The 20,126-nt window shown below is 28.1% G+C and overlaps 1 protein-coding gene across 9 annotated transcripts in view; it reads left to right on the forward strand.

The window, feature by feature from the left end:
• Nucleotides 1-20,126, forward strand: part of LOC129907552 (nuclear receptor-binding protein homolog) — a 67,119-nt gene that overhangs the window by 43,356 nt on the left and 3,637 nt on the right. For 2 of the 9 annotated variants that reach the window (XR_008771075.1, XR_008771076.1), the window contains exons 2-10: nt 13,939-14,731; nt 14,806-14,936; nt 15,007-15,188; nt 15,255-15,545; nt 15,613-15,769; nt 17,367-17,553; nt 17,614-17,733; nt 17,808-17,955; nt 18,509-18,580. Coding sequence is in view for 4 of the 9 variants with exons in the window: in XM_055983831.1 (XP_055839806.1) it covers nt 14,369-14,731; nt 14,806-14,936; nt 15,007-15,188; nt 15,255-15,545; nt 15,613-15,769; nt 17,367-17,553; nt 17,614-17,733; nt 17,808-17,955 (1,579 nt within the window). In the remaining 5 variants the exon portion in view is untranslated. Of the gene's footprint in view, nt 1-13,936; nt 14,732-14,805; nt 14,937-15,006; nt 15,189-15,254; nt 15,546-15,612; nt 15,770-17,366; nt 17,554-17,613; nt 17,734-17,807; nt 17,956-18,508; nt 18,581-18,781; nt 18,830-20,126 lie in introns of all 9 variants that reach the window. The other 7 variants (XR_008771078.1, XR_008771079.1, XM_055983830.1 and 4 more) reach the window with 5 other exon arrangements.

Genomic DNA, 20,126 nt, shown 5'->3' on the forward strand with positions numbered 1-20,126 from the left:
CCCCCCCAGAACTTAAAGTTCATACTTAAAGGAAATCAAACTATAAGAGTTTTAAAAATATATGAATAATAAAAATATATGAATAATGTTTCATCCCTTTCCCATGAAAAGCTCCACCTCACAAATAAATAAACGATTTTTCGATTTAAAAAAAAGTGAATTTTCAAAGTGATTTTGGTGAAAATTTTTGATATGGACATCGAATGACATTGAATGATATAAAAAAAATAATTGTATATGCAACTCTATTTTTTCATACAGAGGGGTTAAAAAATTTGCACTTTTTTCGTTGTTTTTTTTTCAACATTAGTGTTTTTAAAATAGCGGAACACGTCACAAAATTGCATAAACTATACATTATAGAACTGCTATATATGTAGAACAAACTTGCATTTCAGAAGATTGCCCAAGTTTGCACCCCGAAAATAAAGATCCCTTGAAAAAAAACTCCTCAAAAGCGACCCTTACTTATAGATTTTTATAAATATTATTTTATTGAGAAAATTTCTCCAGGGATACCTCTAAAAATATGTAAAAATAATAGTGTTCCAAATTTCAAAAGAATCGGTGCAGTAGTTTGAAGTTATGAGGAGCACCGGCGTTGAAAACATTAGTTGTGGGGATAACGATTTAAAGTTTTGAACTCTGGACTAAAAGACTAAAACGTTCCTAAGGGTAGTATTAAAATACTTATAACTTGGTCAATTTTGCTCCAAGAGACCTACGATTTGAACACAATATTCTTGAGGTATAAAACAATTTAACCCCTTGTAGCCCCATGTGACATTTCTGTATGTCTCTCAAGTTAGCAGAGCAAGGTCAGCAGAACATATGTTTTGTTATTGCATCTTTTAGTGCTTATTAAGTGCTAATTAAGTGCCCCAAAATTAAATTAAGTGCTCCACTACTTTTGGAGAAAATTAATGTTCTGCTAACTTGATTTAAAGTTAGCAGAGCAATTACCCGAAAATGCCTTAAACTGCTCGTAGAAAAATCGGGTTTGGTATAATATTTAGGTGCTAATTAAGTGCTCTACGAATCCCAAAAAAAATTTCCAAAAAAAATTTTTTTTCCAAAAATAATTTTTTTTCTGTTATTTTCGAAAAAAAATTTTTTTTTTTTTTTTCAAACTCTCTCAAATAATTAAGTGCTTAACTAATATAAGTTAAGTACCCCATTTTCCGAAGAATTTTCCGAGATTTTTCATTAAAAAAAAATATTTTAATTTTTCATACAAATTCGTGTTCTGCTAACTTGAATTTTGATTTTCTCAAAAAATAAATTTTTTTTTGACAAAATTCAAATGAAGTAATTAAGTGCTCGACTAATTTGAATTAAGTACCCCATTTTCCGAAGAATTTTCCGAGATTTTCCATTAAAAAAAAATATTTTCATTTTCCATACAAATTCATGTTCTGCTAACTTGAATTTTGATTTTTTCAAAAAATTCCACTTTTTTCGACAAAATTCGAATTGAATAATTAAGTGCTCCACTAATTTGAATTAAGTGCTCCATTTTCCGAAGAATTTTCCGAGATTAAAAAAAAAAAAAAATTGTCATTTTCCATACAAATTCGTGTTCTGCTAACTTAAATTTTGATTTTTTCAAAAAATAAATTTTTTTTTGACAAAATTCAAATGGAGTAATTAAGTGCTCGACTAATTTGAATTAAGTACCCCATTTTCCGAAGAATTTTCCGAGATTTTTCATTAAAAAAAAATATTTGCATTTTCCATACAAATTCGTGTTCTGCTAACTTGAATTTTGATTTTCTCAAAAAATAAATTTTTTTTTGACAAAATTCAAATGGAGTAATTAAGTGCTCGACTAATTTGAATTAAGTACCCCATTTTCCGAAGAATTTTCCGAGATTTTTCATTAAAAAAAAAATTGTCATTTTCCATACAAATTCGTGTTCTGCTAACTTAAATTTTGATTTTCTCAAAAAATAAATTTTTTTTTGACAAAATTCAAATGGAGTAATTAAGTGCTCGACTAATTTGAATTAAGTACCCCATTTTCCGAAGAATTTTCCGAGATTTTCCATTAAAAAAAAAATATTTTCATTTTCCATACAAATTCATGTTCTGCTAACTTGAATTTTGATTTTTTCAAAAAATTCCACTTTTTTCGACAAAATTCGAATTGAATAATTAAGTGCTCCACTAATTTGAATTAAGTGCTCCATTTTCCGAAGAATTTTCCGAGATTAAAAAAAAAAAAAAATTGTCATTTTCCATACAAATTCGTGTTCTGCTAACTTGAATTTTGATTTTCTCAAAAAATAAATTTTTTTTTGACAAAATTCAAATGAAGTAATTAAGTGCTCGACTAATTTGAATTAAGTACCCCATTTTCCGAAGAATTTTCCGAGATTTTCCATTAAAAAAAAAAATATTTTAATTTTTCATACAAATTCGTGTTCTGCTAACTTGAATTTTGATTTTTTCAAAAAATTCCACTTTTTTCGACAAAATTCGAATTGAATAATTAAGTGCTCCACTAATTTGAATTAAGTGCTCCATTTTCCGAAGAATTTTCCGAGATTAAAAAAAAAAAAAAATTGTCATTTTCCATACAAATTCGTGTTCTGCTAACTTGAATTTTGATTTTCTCAAAAAATAAATTTTTTTTTGACAAAATTCAAATGAAGTAATTAAGTGCTCGACTAATTTGAATTAAGTACCCCATTTTCCGAAGAATTTTCCGAGATTTTCCATTAAAAAAAAAAATATTTTAATTTTTCATACAAATTCGTGTTCTGCTAACTTGAATTTTGATTTTTTCAAAAAATTCCACTTTTTTCGACAAAATTCGAATTGAATAATTAAGTGCTCCACTAATTTGAATTAAGTGCTCCATTTTCCGAAGAATTTTCCGAGATTAAAAAAAAAAAAAATTGTCATTTTCCATCCAAATTCGTGTTCTGCTAACTTAAATTTTGATTTTCTCAAAAAATAAATTTTTTTTTGACAAAATTCAAATGAAGTAATTAAGTGCTCGACTAATTTGAATTAAGTACCCCATTTTCCGAAGAATTTTCCGAGATTTTCCATTAAAAAAAAAATATTTTAATTTTCCATACAAATTCATGTTCTGCTAACTTGAATTTTGATTTTTTCAAAAAATTCCACTTTTTTCGACAAAATTCGAATTGAATAATTAAGTGCTCCACTAATTTGAATTAAGTGCTCCATTTTCCGAAGAATTTTCCGAGATTAAAAAAAAAAAAAAATTGTCATTTTCCATACAAATTCGTGTTCTGCTAACTTAAATTTTGATTTTCTCAAAAAATAAATTTTTTTTTGACAAAATTCAAATGGAGTAATTAAGTGCTCGACTAATTTGAATTAAGTACCCCATTTTCCGAAGAATTTTCCGAGATTTTCCATTAAAAAAAAAATATTTTAATTTTCCATACAAATTCATGTTCTGCTAACTTGAATTTTGATTTTTTCAAAAAATTCCACTTTTTTCGACAAAATTCGAATTGAATAATTAAGTGCTCCACTAATTTGAATTAAGTGCTCCATTTTCCGAAGAATTTTCCGAGATTAAAAAAAAAAAAATTGTCATTCTCCATACAAATTCGTGTTCTGCTAACTTAAATTTTGATTTTCTCAAAAAATAAATTTTTTTTTGACAAAATTCAAATGGAGTAATTAAGTGCTCGACTAATTTGAATTAAGTACCCCATTTTCCGAAGAATTTTCCGAGATTTTCCATTAAAAAAAAATATTTTCATTTTCCATACAAATTCATGTTCTGCTAACTTGAATTTTGATTTTTTCAAAAAATTCCACTTTTTTCGACAAAATTCGAATTAAATAATTAAGTGCTCCACTAATTTGAATTAAGTGCTCCATTTTCCGAAGAATTTTCCGAGATTAAAAAAAAAAAAAATTGTCATTTTCCATACAAATTCGTGTTCTGCTAACTTAAATTTTGATTTTCTCAAAAAATAAATTTTTTTTTGACAAAATTCAAATGGAGTAATTAAGTGCTCGACTAATTTGAATTAAGTACCCCATTTTCCGAAGAATTTTCCGAGATTTTCCATTAAAAAAAAAATATTTTAATTTTTCATACAAATTCGTGTTCTGCTAACTTGAATTTTGATTTTCTCAAAAAATAAATTTTTTTTTGACAAAATTCAAATGAAGTAATTAAGTGCTCGACTAATTTGAATTAAGTACCCCATTTTCCGAAGAATTTTCCGAGATTTTCCATTAAAAAAAAATATTTTCATTTTCCATACAAATTCATGTTCTGCTAACTTGAATTTTGATTTTTTCAAAAAATTCCACTTTTTTCGACAAAATTCGAATTGAATAATTAAGTGCTCCACTAATTTGAATTAAGTGCTCCATTTTCCGAAGAATTTTCCGAGATTAAAAAAAAAAAAAAATTGTCATTTTCCATACAAATTCGTGTTCTGCTAACTTAAATTTTGATTTTCTCAAAAAATAAATTTTTTTTGACAAAATTCAAATGGAGTAATTAAGTGCTCGACTAATTTGAATTAAGTACCCCATTTTCCGAAGAATTTTCCGAGATTTTTCATTAAAAAAAAAATTGTCATTTTCCATACAAATTCGTGTTCTGCTAACTTAAATTTTGATTTTCTCAAAAAATAAATTTTTTTTGACAAAATTCAAATGGAGTAATTAAGTGCTCGACTAATTTGAATTAAGTACCCCATTTTCCGAAGAATTTTCCGAGATTTTTCATTAAAAAAAATATTTGCATTTTCCATACAAATTCGTGTTCTGCTAACTTGAATTTTGATTTTCTCAAAAAATAAATTTTTTTTTGACAAAATTCAAATGGAGTAATTAAGTGCTCGACTAATTTGAATTAAGTACGAATTTGTATGGAAAATGACAATTTTTTTTTTTTTAATCTCGGAAAATTCTTCGGAAAATGGAGCACTTAATTCAGAATTTTTTGAAAAAATCAAAATTCAAGTTAGCAGAACATGAATTTGTATGGAAAATTAAAATATTTTTTTTTTAATGGAAAATCTCGGAAAATTCTTCGGAAAATGGGGTACTTAATTCAAATTAGTCGAGCACTTAATTACTCCATTTGAATTTTGTCAAAAAAAATTTATTTTTTGAGAAAATCAAAATTTAAGTTAGCAGAACACGAATTTGTATGGAAAATGACAATTTTTTTTTTTTTTTAATCTCGGAAAATTCTTCGGAAAATGGAGCACTTAATTCAAATTAGTGGAGCACTTAATTATTCAATTCGAATTTTGTCGAAAAAAGTGGAATTTTTTGAAAAAATCAAAATTCAAGTTAGCAGAACATGAATTTGTATGGAAAATGAAAATATTTTTTTTTAATGGAAAATCTCGGAAAATTCTTCGGAAAATGGGGTACTTAATTCAAATTAGTCGAGCACTTAATTACTTCATTTGAATTTTGTCAAAAAAAAATTTATTTTTTGAGAAAATCAAAATTTAAGTTAGCAGAACACGAATTTGGATGGAAAATGACAATTTTTTTTTTTTTTAATCTCGGAAAATTCTTCGGAAAATGGAGCACTTAATTCAAATTAGTGGAGCACTTAATTATTCAATTCGAATTTTGTCGAAAAAAGTGGAATTTTTTGAGAAAATCAAAATTCAAGTTAGCAGAACACGAATTTGTATGAAAAATTAAAATATTTTTTTTTTAATGGAAAATCTCGGAAAATTCTTCGGAAAATGGGGTACTTAATTCAAATTAGTCGAGCACTTAATTACTCCATTTGAATTTTGTCAAAAAAAAATTTATTTTTTGAGAAAATCAAAATTTAAGTTAGCAGAACACGAATTTGTATGGAAAATGACAATTTTTTTTTTTTTTAATCTCGGAAAATTCTTCGGAAAATGGAGCACTTAATTCAAATTAGTGGAGCACTTAATTATTTAATTCGAATTTTGTCGAAAAAAGTGGAATTTTTTGAAAAAATCAAAATTCAAGTTAGCAGAACATGAATTTGTATGGAAAATGAAAATATTTTTTTTTAATGGAAAATCTCGGAAAATTCTTCGGAAAATGGGGTACTTAATTCAAATTAGTCGAGCACTTAATTACTCCATTTGAATTTTGTCAAAAAAAAAATTTATTTTTTGAGAAAATCAAAATTTAAGTTAGCAGAACACGAATTTGTATGGAAAATGACAATTTTTTTTTTTTTAATCTCGGAAAATTCTTCGGAAAATGGAGCACTTAATTCAAATTAGTGGAGCACTTAATTATTCAATTCGAATTTTGTCGAAAAAAGTGGAATTTTTTGAAAAAATCAAAATTCAAGTTAGCAGAACATGAATTTGTATGGAAAATTAAAATATTTTTTTTTTAATGGAAAATCTCGGAAAATTCTTCGGAAAATGGGGTACTTAATTCAAATTAGTCGAGCACTTAATTACTTCATTTGAATTTTGTCAAAAAAAAATTTATTTTTTGAGAAAATCAAAATTCAAGTTAGCAGAACACGAATTTGTATGAAAAATTAAAATATTTTTTTTTTAATGGAAAATCTCGGAAAATTCTTCGGAAAATGGGGTACTTAATTCAAATTAGTCGAGCACTTAATTACTCCATTTGAATTTTGTCAAAAAAAAATTTATTTTTTGAGAAAATCAAAATTTAAGTTAGCAGAACACGAATTTGTATGGAAAATGACAATTTTTTTTTTTTTTAATCTCGGAAAATTCTTCGGAAAATGGAGCACTTAATTCAAATTAGTGGAGCACTTAATTATTTAATTCGAATTTTGTCGAAAAAAGTGGAATTTTTTGAAAAAATCAAAATTCAAGTTAGCAGAACATGAATTTGTATGGAAAATGAAAATATTTTTTTTTAATGGAAAATCTCGGAAAATTCTTCGGAAAATGGGGTACTTAATTCAAATTAGTCGAGCACTTAATTACTCCATTTGAATTTTGTCAAAAAAAAATTTATTTTTTGAGAAAATCAAAATTTAAGTTAGCAGAACACGAATTTGTATGGAGAATGACAATTTTTTTTTTTTTAATCTCGGAAAATTCTTCGGAAAATGGAGCACTTAATTCAAATTAGTGGAGCACTTAATTATTCAATTCGAATTTTGTCGAAAAAAGTGGAATTTTTTGAAAAAATCAAAATTCAAGTTAGCAGAACATGAATTTGTATGGAAAATTAAAATATTTTTTTTTTAATGGAAAATCTCGGAAAATTCTTCGGAAAATGGGGTACTTAATTCAAATTAGTCGAGCACTTAATTACTCCATTTGAATTTTGTCAAAAAAAAATTTATTTTTTGAGAAAATCAAAATTTAAGTTAGCAGAACACGAATTTGTATGGAGAATGACAATTTTTTTTTTTTAATCTCGGAAAATTCTTCGGAAAATGGAGCACTTAATTCAAATTAGTCGAGCACTTAATTATTCAATTCGAATTTTGTCGAAAAAAGTGGAATTTTTTGAAAAAATCAAAATTCAAGTTAGCAGAACATGAATTTGTATGGAAAATGAAAATATTTTTTTTTAATGGAAAATCTCGGAAAATTCTTCGGAAAATGGGGTACTTAATTCAAATTAGTCGAGCACTTAATTACTCCATTTGAATTTTGTCAAAAAAAAATTTATTTTTTGAGAAAATCAAAATTTAAGTTAGCAGAACACGAATTTGTATGGAAAATGACAATTTTTTTTTTTTTTAATCTCGGAAAATTCTTCGGAAAATGGAGCACTTAATTCAAATTAGTGGAGCACTTAATTATTCAATTCGAATTTTGTCGAAAAAAGTGGAATTTTTTGAAAAAATCAAAATTCAAGTTAGCAGAACATGAATTTGTATGGAAAATGAAAATATTTTTTTTTAATGGAAAATCTCGGAAAATTCTTCGGAAAATGGGGTACTTAATTCAAATTAGTCGAGCACTTAATTACTCCATTTGAATTTTGTCAAAAAAAAATTTATTTTTTGAGAAAATCAAAATTCAAGTTAGCAGAACACGAATTTGTATGAAAAATTAAAATATTTTTTTTTAATGAAAAATCTCGGAAAATTCTTCGGAAAATGGGGTACTTAACTTATATTAGTTAAGCACTTAATTATTTGAGAGAGTTTGAAAAAAAAAAAAAAAATTTTTTTCGAAAATAACAGAAAAAAAATTATTTTTGGAAAAAAAAATTTTTTTGGAAATTTTTTTTGGGATTCGTAGAGCACTTAATTAGCACCTAAATATTATACCAAACCCGATTTTTCTACGAGCAGTTTAGGGCATTTTCGGGTAATTGCTCTGCTAACTTTAAATCAAGTTAGCAGAACATTAATTTTCTCCAAAAGTAGTGGAGCACTTAATTTAATTTTGGGGCACTTAATTAGCACTTAATAAGCACTAAAAGATGCAATAACAAAACATATGTTCTGCTGACCTTGCTCTGCTAACTTGAGAGACATCATTTCTGTAACAAACCGAAAAAGATTGCATAAAAGCTCTACAAACTATTTTTTTTTTTCTTTTGAAGCTTCTAATATTATAATCTTTAAGTATTGCTTTATCGAAATAGTACTTCAAATTTCTAATAAATAGCACCAATAGTTTTTAATTGACAGTTAATGTTGAAAGTTGGGCTTTTTTTGAAAATAAGTAAATTTGTATAAAAACTACGAAATTCAGAAAAAAATAGTTTTTGTTAGTAAACCCCACGGGGTTTTATTTTTGGATTTTAGGAAAGTGCCTAAAAATTAATATTAGATAGTTTTTTGCTTGAATTTTTGAATTTTTATATAAAAATAAATTATTTAAACTTTTTTTTTACTCCCAAAATATCGAAATAACTAAGTAAATAATGACTTTATTGAATTTTTAAAAAATACGTGTTTTATTAAAGATAAAGGCCAATCGATTGACTTATTAATTTTTAAATTTACGACCTTGGGTTACAAAAGGTTAATGCAAATAAAAAAAAAAAAACTGGGTTTCCCGGCAAAAAAGTAGGATTCAGTTTTTTTTGCTATTCTTAGGAACTTTAATATTTATTAGAATGAAGTCTTTAGTATTTGACTAAAAACTACTAGGTCATTAACTAATGGTATAATTATGTCCATAATATTGCAAAATTTTATACAAAATCAATTAAAAAACGTAAACATTTTTTTTTTCAAAATTTCATCTTTAAAACTTAATTTCTCAAAATCTATTTGGTGAAACAACTTAAGTCAAAAAATTAAACAAAGAATAGATTACTAACTTTAATATAGCACAGAATTGTACGTGCATTTTCTGATTTTTTATATTTTTTTTCTTCCGGCTAATCCAGGGTTAGCACTTAAGTGGCTTTTACTGTAACAAGAAAATGAAAATTTTTCCTTCCGAATAACTTTTTGGTCATTTGGTACCTATTTGATGTGGGAAATGTGCCTAAATATTTTTGGCCAGGTTTTAGACCACTGTGGGTCGTTAAAATTTTCTGCTTGTTAGTCAGTCGTATGGTACTTCACTTTATTTCTAACTGTTATTGCTGTTTTTTTTTGCCAATCCGTCCCTTGTGCCCCCCCCCCCCCAGAAAAAAATCCTGGATCCGCACCTGAACATGGCCAATATAGCGACACTAAGCAGGTTGATGAACACCTCTTTGAATGTAAACCCAGAAGTTAAGTCAGTGAGGGTTTACATTAAACAATTTTTCCAATGATGATTTTTGGTTTTTGTTACATTCAAAAATCCTTGCAGGAAAAAAATCATCGCGCCAAAAGAAGTTTAACTTCAAAAATTCAAAATAAATGTAAGTTGCATTTTGCATTTGTTTTTTTTAACTGAAAGAATTACCAAATTTGGAAAATATATAGTTTCTTTATTTAAAATGACAGCACATAATCTGTAATGCAATGAAAATATCTCTTTAAACTTGTACATTTAAGCTACACCTACCTACATGGCTTTATGCATTGACCTTTAAACAATATTATCTCATATAGGAGGTATTTGAATTTGAAATAACAATTGTGTTCCGAGTAATTAATGATTTCAATGTACGCCTTCGTTTAAATTGATTACTTTAAAATACAAATAATGCTCATGCAAACATTACCTGTTTTAAGAGACTAAGCGATTGTATACTGTTGATAAATAATACTCTATACCCACCTTATAATAATGGCTAAATTTATCTTTTAATTAATGGATATTTGTATTTAAAATGTGTACACACACGTTTTCATGGTTATTTTGGCATAAAATATTCTTAACTGGCCTGGCCAGACGAATAATAGATGACACACATGCTTCGAAGAGAAGAAGCATGTGTGATGGTGAGAGAAGACGAGCGCATTATGTTTAGGTTGATTAAGTTCTTAATAATATTTGACGTATGTAAACAAATTTGTCAAACCACTATATGCGATATGAGTATTTAGTATATCACGTAATTTTTTAATGATGCGATAGTGTTCTAACGTTTTAACGATTTTTGTTCATGCTATTTCAAAAATGTCATTCCTTGGTTTCAATGGAAAGCTAGGAAAGACAAGAGATATGAAAAGAAACTTGATAAAAAGAATCTTAAGCTAACAGAACTGTCACTATCCGTCCCAAAGAGCATCCAGAATTTGCTGATGAGATGGATAGACGACGAATTATATGCTTTTGTGGAATCCTGAGAATCCTTTAAAGAATAGTTCAAAGGGGCTGCATTGTACCTATAGACCAATTCATCAATTCTTTAAACATCACAAAAAGAGTGAAAATAGCTATTTTTGGGATGTCTTGGAATTTTACAGCGATTGGTGTTATGCCCGAGTTAGATCTATGACAAAACAAAAGTTTTTTATGCGTTGGTTTACAGAGACATTTTTTTTCTAAACTTGTAAATTTTTGACCCTTTAACTAAAAAGGATTATTAATAATAAATAAATAATAAATAAAACGTCGGTAATTAAAAATACTTTAAAGTTTATAGATTAAAAATTGCCGGTGTTGCCGTTTTGATTTTTTAAATTTAATTGAAGATTTTTGTGAACAAAAACAAATTTTTTTCAAAAAATTTTCTTAAATTTCATAAATTAATTGATGCCAAAAGATTGCCTAGGAAATTCAAGGAAAAAAAATATACGGGAGTGAGGGGGGACAATCTTCCATAGTTCAAGCGATAGATGCAATTTTCTTATTAATTGACTTCAAACACAAAAAAAAATATTTGAACACAACGGCAACACCTACAATATTCAAATACACATTTTTTAAAAGCTAGAAGCTTAGTCATATTTGTAAAATTAAAATTAAGTTAATTGAATGAACGGCTTTTGAAAGAATGATAATTGAACTCAGATTTTTGAAAAAAAAAAAAATTTTTGAAAAAATTTTAACATGTCGTTTTTTAAACTTGATCGTAATATAAAATGCATTTATTTTGGCCGCATTTATTATGATTTCAAATTATAAAAGGAAATGTCAATATTTATTACGGTTTATGAAAAAAATTAAAAAGTATTTCATTTTCGAAGAACTTTTTTTTAATAAAAGTTTTGAAAAAAAATGTAACTTTTTTTTTTTTAAGTTCACCATCTAAACATAAAATTATTTTTTATTCATTTAATAACCCTTACTGTTGAAAGTTAAATAGCAAAAATTTAAAGTTCCTATTTACCACAGTCTTTGAGAAAATTAATTATTTCAATGCAAAAATTCAGTTTTAATTAAAAAAAACCATTGAAATTGAAGTAATTTTTCATTTTTTTTTTTTCAAAAGTGTGATATATTTACCTTTTTTGCTTCGAAATTCAACTGATAATATTTATGGCCAAAAATTTTTTTTAAATAAATTCATATTTTATTAGAAAAAGTTTGGAAAAAAGTCATTTTAAATTTTTCTAATAACATTTTTTTTTTAATTTTGAGTTTGAGGACCATTTTTTCAAAAAGTCTTGATTAAATTTAGTGGATTTAAATTTAAGAGATAAGAATGAGCTTCTGGCTTTCTAAAAATGTATTTTAAAATATTGTAGGTGTTGCCGTTGTTTTCAAAATATTTTTTTTTGTGTTTGAGGTCAGAATGTTAGAAAATTGCATTTATCGCTTAAACGATGGAAGATTGTCCCTTACTGCCTTTTATATATTTTCCTTAAATTACCTAGAGAATCTTTTGCTATCATTTGTTTTATGAAATTTAAGCAAAAAAAATGGTTTTGTTAAAAAAAATTTAATTTTAATTTTAAAAAACAATACGGCAACACCGGCAATTTTTAATCTATAGACTTTAAAGTATTTTTAATTAACTACATTTGAAAAAAAAAATCGTCAAAATCAGAGCTGTTCGGCCGGGTTCCCTAATAATTTGCTTTAGTTACTCTACTATTTGTTTACAACATAAAACGTTTACTCAGTAAAATACTCAGTACCAATAAAACACGGCTATGGTGTTTGCATTAAATCCTCTATAGTCCCCGAATGATTGCTAAAATGTTGTTTACGACTTTTAAAATTAAATACGAAAAAACATTTCACATCCTGTCTACCTAGATAAAAGCGTATAGTCCAAGCGTTGAAACTAAACATAAATAAATACAAAATAGGGCTACCACTTTTTAAAGAGAGACATGTTTGTACGTGTACGTACGTACCAATCCTATTTCGAAGAACTAATTGTTACATCACTATATTCCTCGTTATTTTTGATTAAATTTTTGGTCAGATAAAAAAAAATTAATTCATATTGATAAAACAGTCAGAAAAATGTAGCCCCACAAATGTGGTAACCCTCTTCAAATAGGGGTGTGCTAAAGATCGATTTTTAAAGAGCATTGATAGCAGTGAGCAGAATATAAAAAAAACCGCGACTATTAGCTGCTATTTAATCATTTTTTAAATAAAATACCAGCTAGAGCATCAACTCTTTAAATTTCTTCATGAAATTTTCTTTGAAATATTATAGAAAATATGGAATACAAAATAAATTAAAAGTGTACTGCCATTATTTTTAACAAGAAATAACTTCTTAAATGCCTGCACTGATTGATTCAAATAAAACTTCTCTGTTTCATAATCATCATACACCCCTATTACGATTGTCAACTATCAATTGACAAAAAGCAGTGAAATTTTAAAGAGTCAATAACATTTTCTGAAAAATGAGCAGTGAAGTTACGAAGAAGAGAAGTTTTTCTTATGAGAGCAGTGAAATCTATAGAGCATCGAACATTTTTCCTGTTCTCCCTGTTCACTTGATCGCTTCATATGTTTCATTGCAAATATAAGAAAAAAAGAAGACAGCAAATTTGACTGTTTTAGATTTGTTTAAGGCTGAAAACTGAGCAGCTTGTTTTCAAGAGCAATCGCAACTGTTCACTGCTCAGTGGAAGAGCAGAGTGATTAAAAACAGCTATCGCAAAAGCATTCTCAGCTCTATCTTCAAATGTAAAAAAAACGTTTTTTTAACAAAATTGTTTAATTTTGATGTAATTACCTGGGCAGTCCCCGTAAACCAAGTTCTTGAACGTCGCTTCACGGGAACTGCTGACTACCCACGAGGCCCGGAGTCCGAGGTTAGTTTGTTCCAATCAGGTTCTGATTTTGGGTTAAGTGCAAATTTCCACTAAAAACAATTTTTTTATGGTTTATTGCACTTTACTTAAAACCTAGACCTTACAATAAAAACGGACTTCGGACCCTAGGTGTACCTGGTGCTGGGTCTATTTCGTCGTACACGACACCTTTTGCAAAGAATATGGTTTTGAAAATGGTATCAAGAGCAATTTAAGTTAAAAAGTATTTAAACCGTATTTATTTGCGTCTTAAAAAAATAAGGTAGTGATACCAAGCAAACACATGCTTCCCAGGAGTTGAAGAACAGAAAACTGCATAAGACGAGAAATGAAATGGCAAACATAATTTTCTATTATTCCATAATCTAGCTTAAATTTTACAACTTAACAAACTATAATAAATTAATTTTTCAGAGCTGGACCGTTTTTCAGAAAAAATCCTGGTAGTGATGTAACAGGGAACTTATCTCTAACCCATGATGAATTAAAACACAACAAAAATAAGAAAGGATTTTCTTGGTGTGGATGCTCCCGACACAGTACCCTGTAAAAACACGTATATTTACTAACTAAAAAAGAATTTTATAATATTTTCTTAGCAAAAATAACAATATTTAAAATCCATTTATAATATATCATCACTGTTATTGTTGTTGTTGCTTGTTGCATTCTTTTCAACGCAAACAAAAAAAAAAAAACACTACTCGCCATCTATCATCAGCTGTAAGTTTGATTCAATTCAACACTTACTGGAGTATCCTCCCACCCAACCAACCCCTTGCGTGTGTGTCAAATAGACACACACAACCAACCACAACAGCTCTCCCCCGAGTATTGTCGGCGGCAATGCTGAATAGTCGAAACAGCACCTCAGCTGGTAAACAATACGATACATCACCCCGTGAAAGTGGCGACGATTCCGAAGATGAGAGTGAAATCCTGGAGGAAAGTCCCTGTGGTCGTTGGCTCAAACGGCGCGAGGAAGTCGATCAGCGCGATGTGCCCGGTATCGATTGTGTCCACCTGGCGATGGACACCGAAGAGGGTGTCGAAGTTGTGTGGAGTGAAATGCAACTATCGGAAAATACAGATTTGAAAGAACAAGAAGTTCAAATGCGTCAGATATTTGAAAGTCTACTTCATTTGGATCATGAGAATATAGTAAAGTTTCATCGTTACTGGACAGATATGAAAAGTGACAAACCTAGAGTGAGTTTAACTTTTTGTTTGTCCTATAAACAGGAAGCTTTCTTATACCGTTTCAATTGTATGTTTTTTGCCAGGTCATATTTATAACAGAGTATATGTCATCTGGTTCATTGAAACAGTTCCTGAAACTAACCAAACGGAAAGCTAAACGACTGCCTCTGCAAGCATGGAGAAGATGGTGTACGCAAATTCTATCAGCACTAAGGTATTTTTGTGTCTTATTTATATGAACAAACTATTATAACTGTTATAACTTTTTAATTTCTCTTTTTTAGTTACTTGCATTCCTGTACGCCGCCAGTTATACATGGCAATTTAACCTGTGATACATTATTTATTCAACATAATGGCTTAGTAAAAATCGGTAGTGTAGTTCCCGATGCAATTCATTTTAATGTGAAGAAAAGTAAAGAAATGACCGACAGCAGGCATTTAATGGCGCCCGAATATGAGCGAAGTATGTTTGTTATTTGTATTTATTAATGAATTTCAATTGATTAATGTATTTTGTATTTGTTTAAAGATTTAACACCTGCTGTGGATATTTATTCCTTTGGTATGTGTGCATTAGAAATGGCAGCTTTAGAAATCCAAGAAAATAGTGACTCGAGTTCAGTGAATGAAGAGAGCATCCTGCGTACCATCAATAGTCTGGAATGTGAACTCCAAAGGGACTTAATATTTAAGTGTCTAAAAAGAAATCCAGACGAACGTCCCAGTGCCCATGAGCTACTATTTCATCCGTTGCTATTTGAGGTGCATTCGTTAAAATTACTTGCTGCACATTGTTTAGTCTTTTCACCGAAAGCTAGAAGTAAAAATAGTTTTTTATTATTTTGTATAAAATAAAATTAAAAATTAATTTTGTTTATTTTTTTTAGCACAATTTTCCGAAACGATAATCGATGAAACGATGCAACGATGCAGTCGACCCGAAATTATATTGGGTAGTATTACAAGGGAATCTGGTGAAATTATTTATCGGTTATCGGATGTGCCGTCTGCAGATAAATTGGAAAAATTTGTAGAAGATGTTAAGTAAGGAGGAAAAATATTATGAATATTTATAGTTTTTAATAGTAATAGCTTTTAATTTTTCCTTATCCACCTCTTATTTTATTTGTTTTATTTTCTTGATTCGAGAAATCACATAAATAAATTTGTGATTAGAAAAACAACTTATCAGTGAATGGAAAATCTGAAGTAGGTACTACTTCTCCATTCCGAAAGTTTTTCAGAGTACCAATCCAAAAGCGGAAAAAAAAGTCCTTTTAAATAAAATTGAAATTCGGAACAAAATACAGAGTAGGACCTCTGAAGTATGGGGGCTTTCAAACTTCCTAGTATTATCCGCCTACTCGTAATTTAGCTGTCAGATCAAAAGATTCAAATCTATATCTTCAAATATTATTATGTCATCAGGCGTTTTGAAATCCATACCCAAAATGTTAAAAAGTCACCATTAAGAAAGTACTTACAGAAGCGCATGATTGCTTATGAAACCACACACTAAGCAGAGCAATTTAGATGCACAAGAGCGAAAGTACTATGCCTCTTCAATGGAATGTGCTTCTTTGTCTTGCATTTCATCTTTTGTGCATCGATGCAATCGTTGAATTTTTAAAGCATACTCGTATTTAAAATCCACTTCCCTCTCAGGTATAGTCATGAAAGACGATACTCTTATGACTTGCGAAGCGCTAGAAAAATTTTGAGAATCAAAGTTATTGGGTTGGTCACCCACATTATTTTCTTCATCTAATTGTAGGTTTTTAGCTTACTCAATACTATGTTTAGAAAAATATTTGACGCTAGCCAAGATTAGTTTCAATTCTTTCTCAAGTTTTCGTATGTTTCCATACTTGCAGTTAGGCTGTTATCTTATTTCAATTCAATTACTGTTATCTTTGAACAATAACAACAAAACAACTTGAACTTATTAAATATTCGTCTAATAGAATTTTTGGACAAACCCGATAAAAATGCTTGTCACCTATCAGCTAGTTGCTCGGTTATTTTTAAGTCAAATCCAACTGATCTGCACTTACGGTTTTTCTGGATGGTTTTATACCGATTGGGACATTATGAAACTGGAAACTTAGTGTTCGTATCATCTCTTTTTGCTTAATTTAAAAATTGCAGTTTTTCTTAATCATTGAGTTTATCGACGTTATTCTCAATTATTCGTTTTTGGAGGTTAGAAATGGTTAGAAATATTTCAGTTTATTATCTTTTTTGTTGTTATTATTATCTTTGTTGTTTTTTTTTCTCATAGTGTTAGTTTGCCTTTAGATGATTGTAATCATCTCAGATTCTTGTAATGATAAAAATACTGAAGAGCATTAAGTATTCGTATTTGGTACGAAATTATAGGACTGCTCCATTCCTTACGACTAACAACGAATATAGAAGAATTGTTGAGAGTATAAATTTCTTAGCTATGATTCTCAACAATCAGTTAATGGTCGTATTTGGAATCACTTAAACTTTATATGTTCAGCTAATATGTTCAGCTAAGTTCTGTTAAGAAAACCTACGATAACTATCGTTCTATGATGAAATATTTTCAATTTATATTCAAAACTAAATGCCTCGTCGAAATGTTAATTTTCTGTTAATGTTAATCTTATCCTAGATATGGAGTTTATCCTTTGACTGCATTTGCTAACAAAAAGCCTCGGCAATTCCGATCACGAGCTGTATCACCTGAAGCAACCAATTCAGTTAAATCTGCAACACCTGAATCGGTTGATATAGAAACCCGACGAATTGTAAATATGATGTGCAGTGTGAAGGCGAAAGAAAATAGCCATGATTTATCGGTAATATATACATAATATATATTTTAAAAACTTATTAAATTAAAAAAAAATCTATTCTAGATGACGATACTTCTTCGAATGGATGATAAAATGAATCGCCAACTTACTTGTCAAGTAACAGATACCGACACTGCTGCCGATCTAACCACTGAATTGGTGCGATTAGGTTTTGTACATCTTGTAAGTTTTTGTTATTTAAAAATATGAGCTAACTATATTAAATTAAAAAAAAAAAAACTATAAAAACTTTTTAGGAAGATCAAGAAAAAATCTGTACCCTTCTAGAAGATACGCTTCGTGGTAGTTTTGCCAGTCAACAACAACACGCAACCTTAGAAAATAGTGCTTTAAATGAACCATCTAGTGATAGTGGGATAAAGAGTGTCTCATCAAATCCGACGGGTGAGTGTTTTTAACATTATAAAGAAAAATTTTAATTTAAGAAATTAGAATTAATTCACCTTTTCTATATTAAACAAAAAACACTCTCCAAAACACACATATTTCCAACTTAATTTAAAAAAAAAAACATCACACAAAGACATACATGATTATAATAATTAAACCAATCATTTAACTCAGTTAAAGTAGTAGTAATACTGATACTGATACTACTTAACTACTATTATACTACTTCATCATTATAATTTTTAATCTGCGTTCTCATTTTCACTCGCATTCAATCGCTTTCAATATCAGAAATATTCAACCATTTTTTAACTTCTTCGACTTTGTACAGCTTTAAATAATTTATATAATTATGAATAAATGTATTTATCAGGTGTTTTATATATAAAAATAGATTTCGCTTCCAAGCTTTCGTCTCTATAAAACAAAAAATAAAAATTATTCTCTGGAATAAAACAAAAACAAAAAATAATTGTGATTATACACTTTTTGTGAGCAGTTTGGTGCGGGAACGACGATAACAAATTTTGCTGTTATTTCGTTTCAGAAGAGATTTGCTGAGAGGAAACTTTGAAACGGGACGATTTATCGTTTCGTTCCACTACGAAATTTCTTCAAGGTAACTATATTTTAAAAAAATTCGTAGGGGGTGGGTTTTGGTGTTTAACTGTCGTAATAAATATCATAGATACAAAAAAAAAATAAATAATAATTTATTTGTAAAATTGTTATATTATTGTAATTTAGTGACTTAGAATTATTCTTGTTTTTTTTTTTGGATTTTTTTTTGGAAAATACAAAAACACATTAAAACTTACAGGATTTTGGAAAAAAGCTGCAATACTGTGGCACGCCAGTAGGTTAGCAAGTAAGTGGCGCTAGACTTACCTACAATCAAAAAAACAAATTTTTGCTTCTGTTAAACAATTTTTGCCATTTGCTTTATTTAAATGTTAAATAAAAAAAAAATAATTTAAAAAAAAATGAAAACATTTTCTGAAGTTAAATATTTCATGTTTTTTTCCAACATTTCCCTTTTTAAAATCATAATCTCTAATTTATTTTGTGTTAGGTTGGTTGAAAATAGATTTTTTTATGGTAGAAATGGAGAATGCTTTTAGTTTGTTTAACTTTTTGAGTAGGTACAAATTGAAAGTGTATTTTTTGCGATACTGTATAGGCGGCGTAATGAACAAAAATGTATCTAATGTATTTATTTTCGATGTCAAAATGAATGAAACATTCGATATTTAAGGGTTTCTAATGAGTGAGTCAACAGTTAATAGTAGATGTAAATTAAAATAACGATTTATTATTTATGAAGATGATCCAAAAAAAAAACAAAAAATCACGTAAATGTGTTTCTTAGTTTGAATGGACTTGTTATGTTTTTTTTTATTTTTTTTTATTGTTCTTGAAATATCTTTCGAAATAACGAAGATATGTACTTCAACTCAGTAAACATAATACTAAACACAACGACAAACGACTGCTTTTATTTAGATCTTTAGCAAAAAATTTACTATTTAAACCACAACAAACATCGTTGTTAACCGTTCAAAATCTAACTAACTTACGTTCTCAGTTACCAATAAAGCACAGCTTATGTATCTTAGTTGTTTGAAGAAATCAAAATAATCCTTTCGGGAAAATATTGGTTATCTAATTCATTCATTTGTAAATCAAATTCACTCATTTGAAAATCAAAATAAATAGTTTCTTGGTTTCTTGTTACATAATTCACATAATTTAATGTGTTTTTCAATATAAATAATCTAGACATTTTTCCTGGGGATGAGTTTAATTTGCGAAGAATAAATTTTATTTTAAGACATTTTGATAGTGTAATGAATCCTTTATCAAAACATTGTTTTCCCATCAGATAATATAACAACATTAACTATTGAAATATGAAAATAAATAATCAATTCAAATAAATTTAAAAAAGGGATAACATTTTATTCTTAGTACCTGGTTGACCGAGCACCGAGCTTCGCTCGTTTGTTTTCATACATGTTCATCAAAAAATACTTTGAAAATATAACACATTTCATATTTGTGATAGTAATAGATTTTTATTAGGTGAAGGGTTGGAATCGCAGGAATCGCAATAAATAGTTTGTACTAATTCTCCCTTATTAAAAAAACAATAATATAAACAATTC

This window comes from Episyrphus balteatus, chromosome 1 (genome assembly GCF_945859705.1).
Source record: "Episyrphus balteatus chromosome 1, idEpiBalt1.1, whole genome shotgun sequence".
NCBI classification, from domain to species: Eukaryota; Metazoa; Arthropoda; class Insecta; order Diptera; family Syrphidae; genus Episyrphus; species Episyrphus balteatus.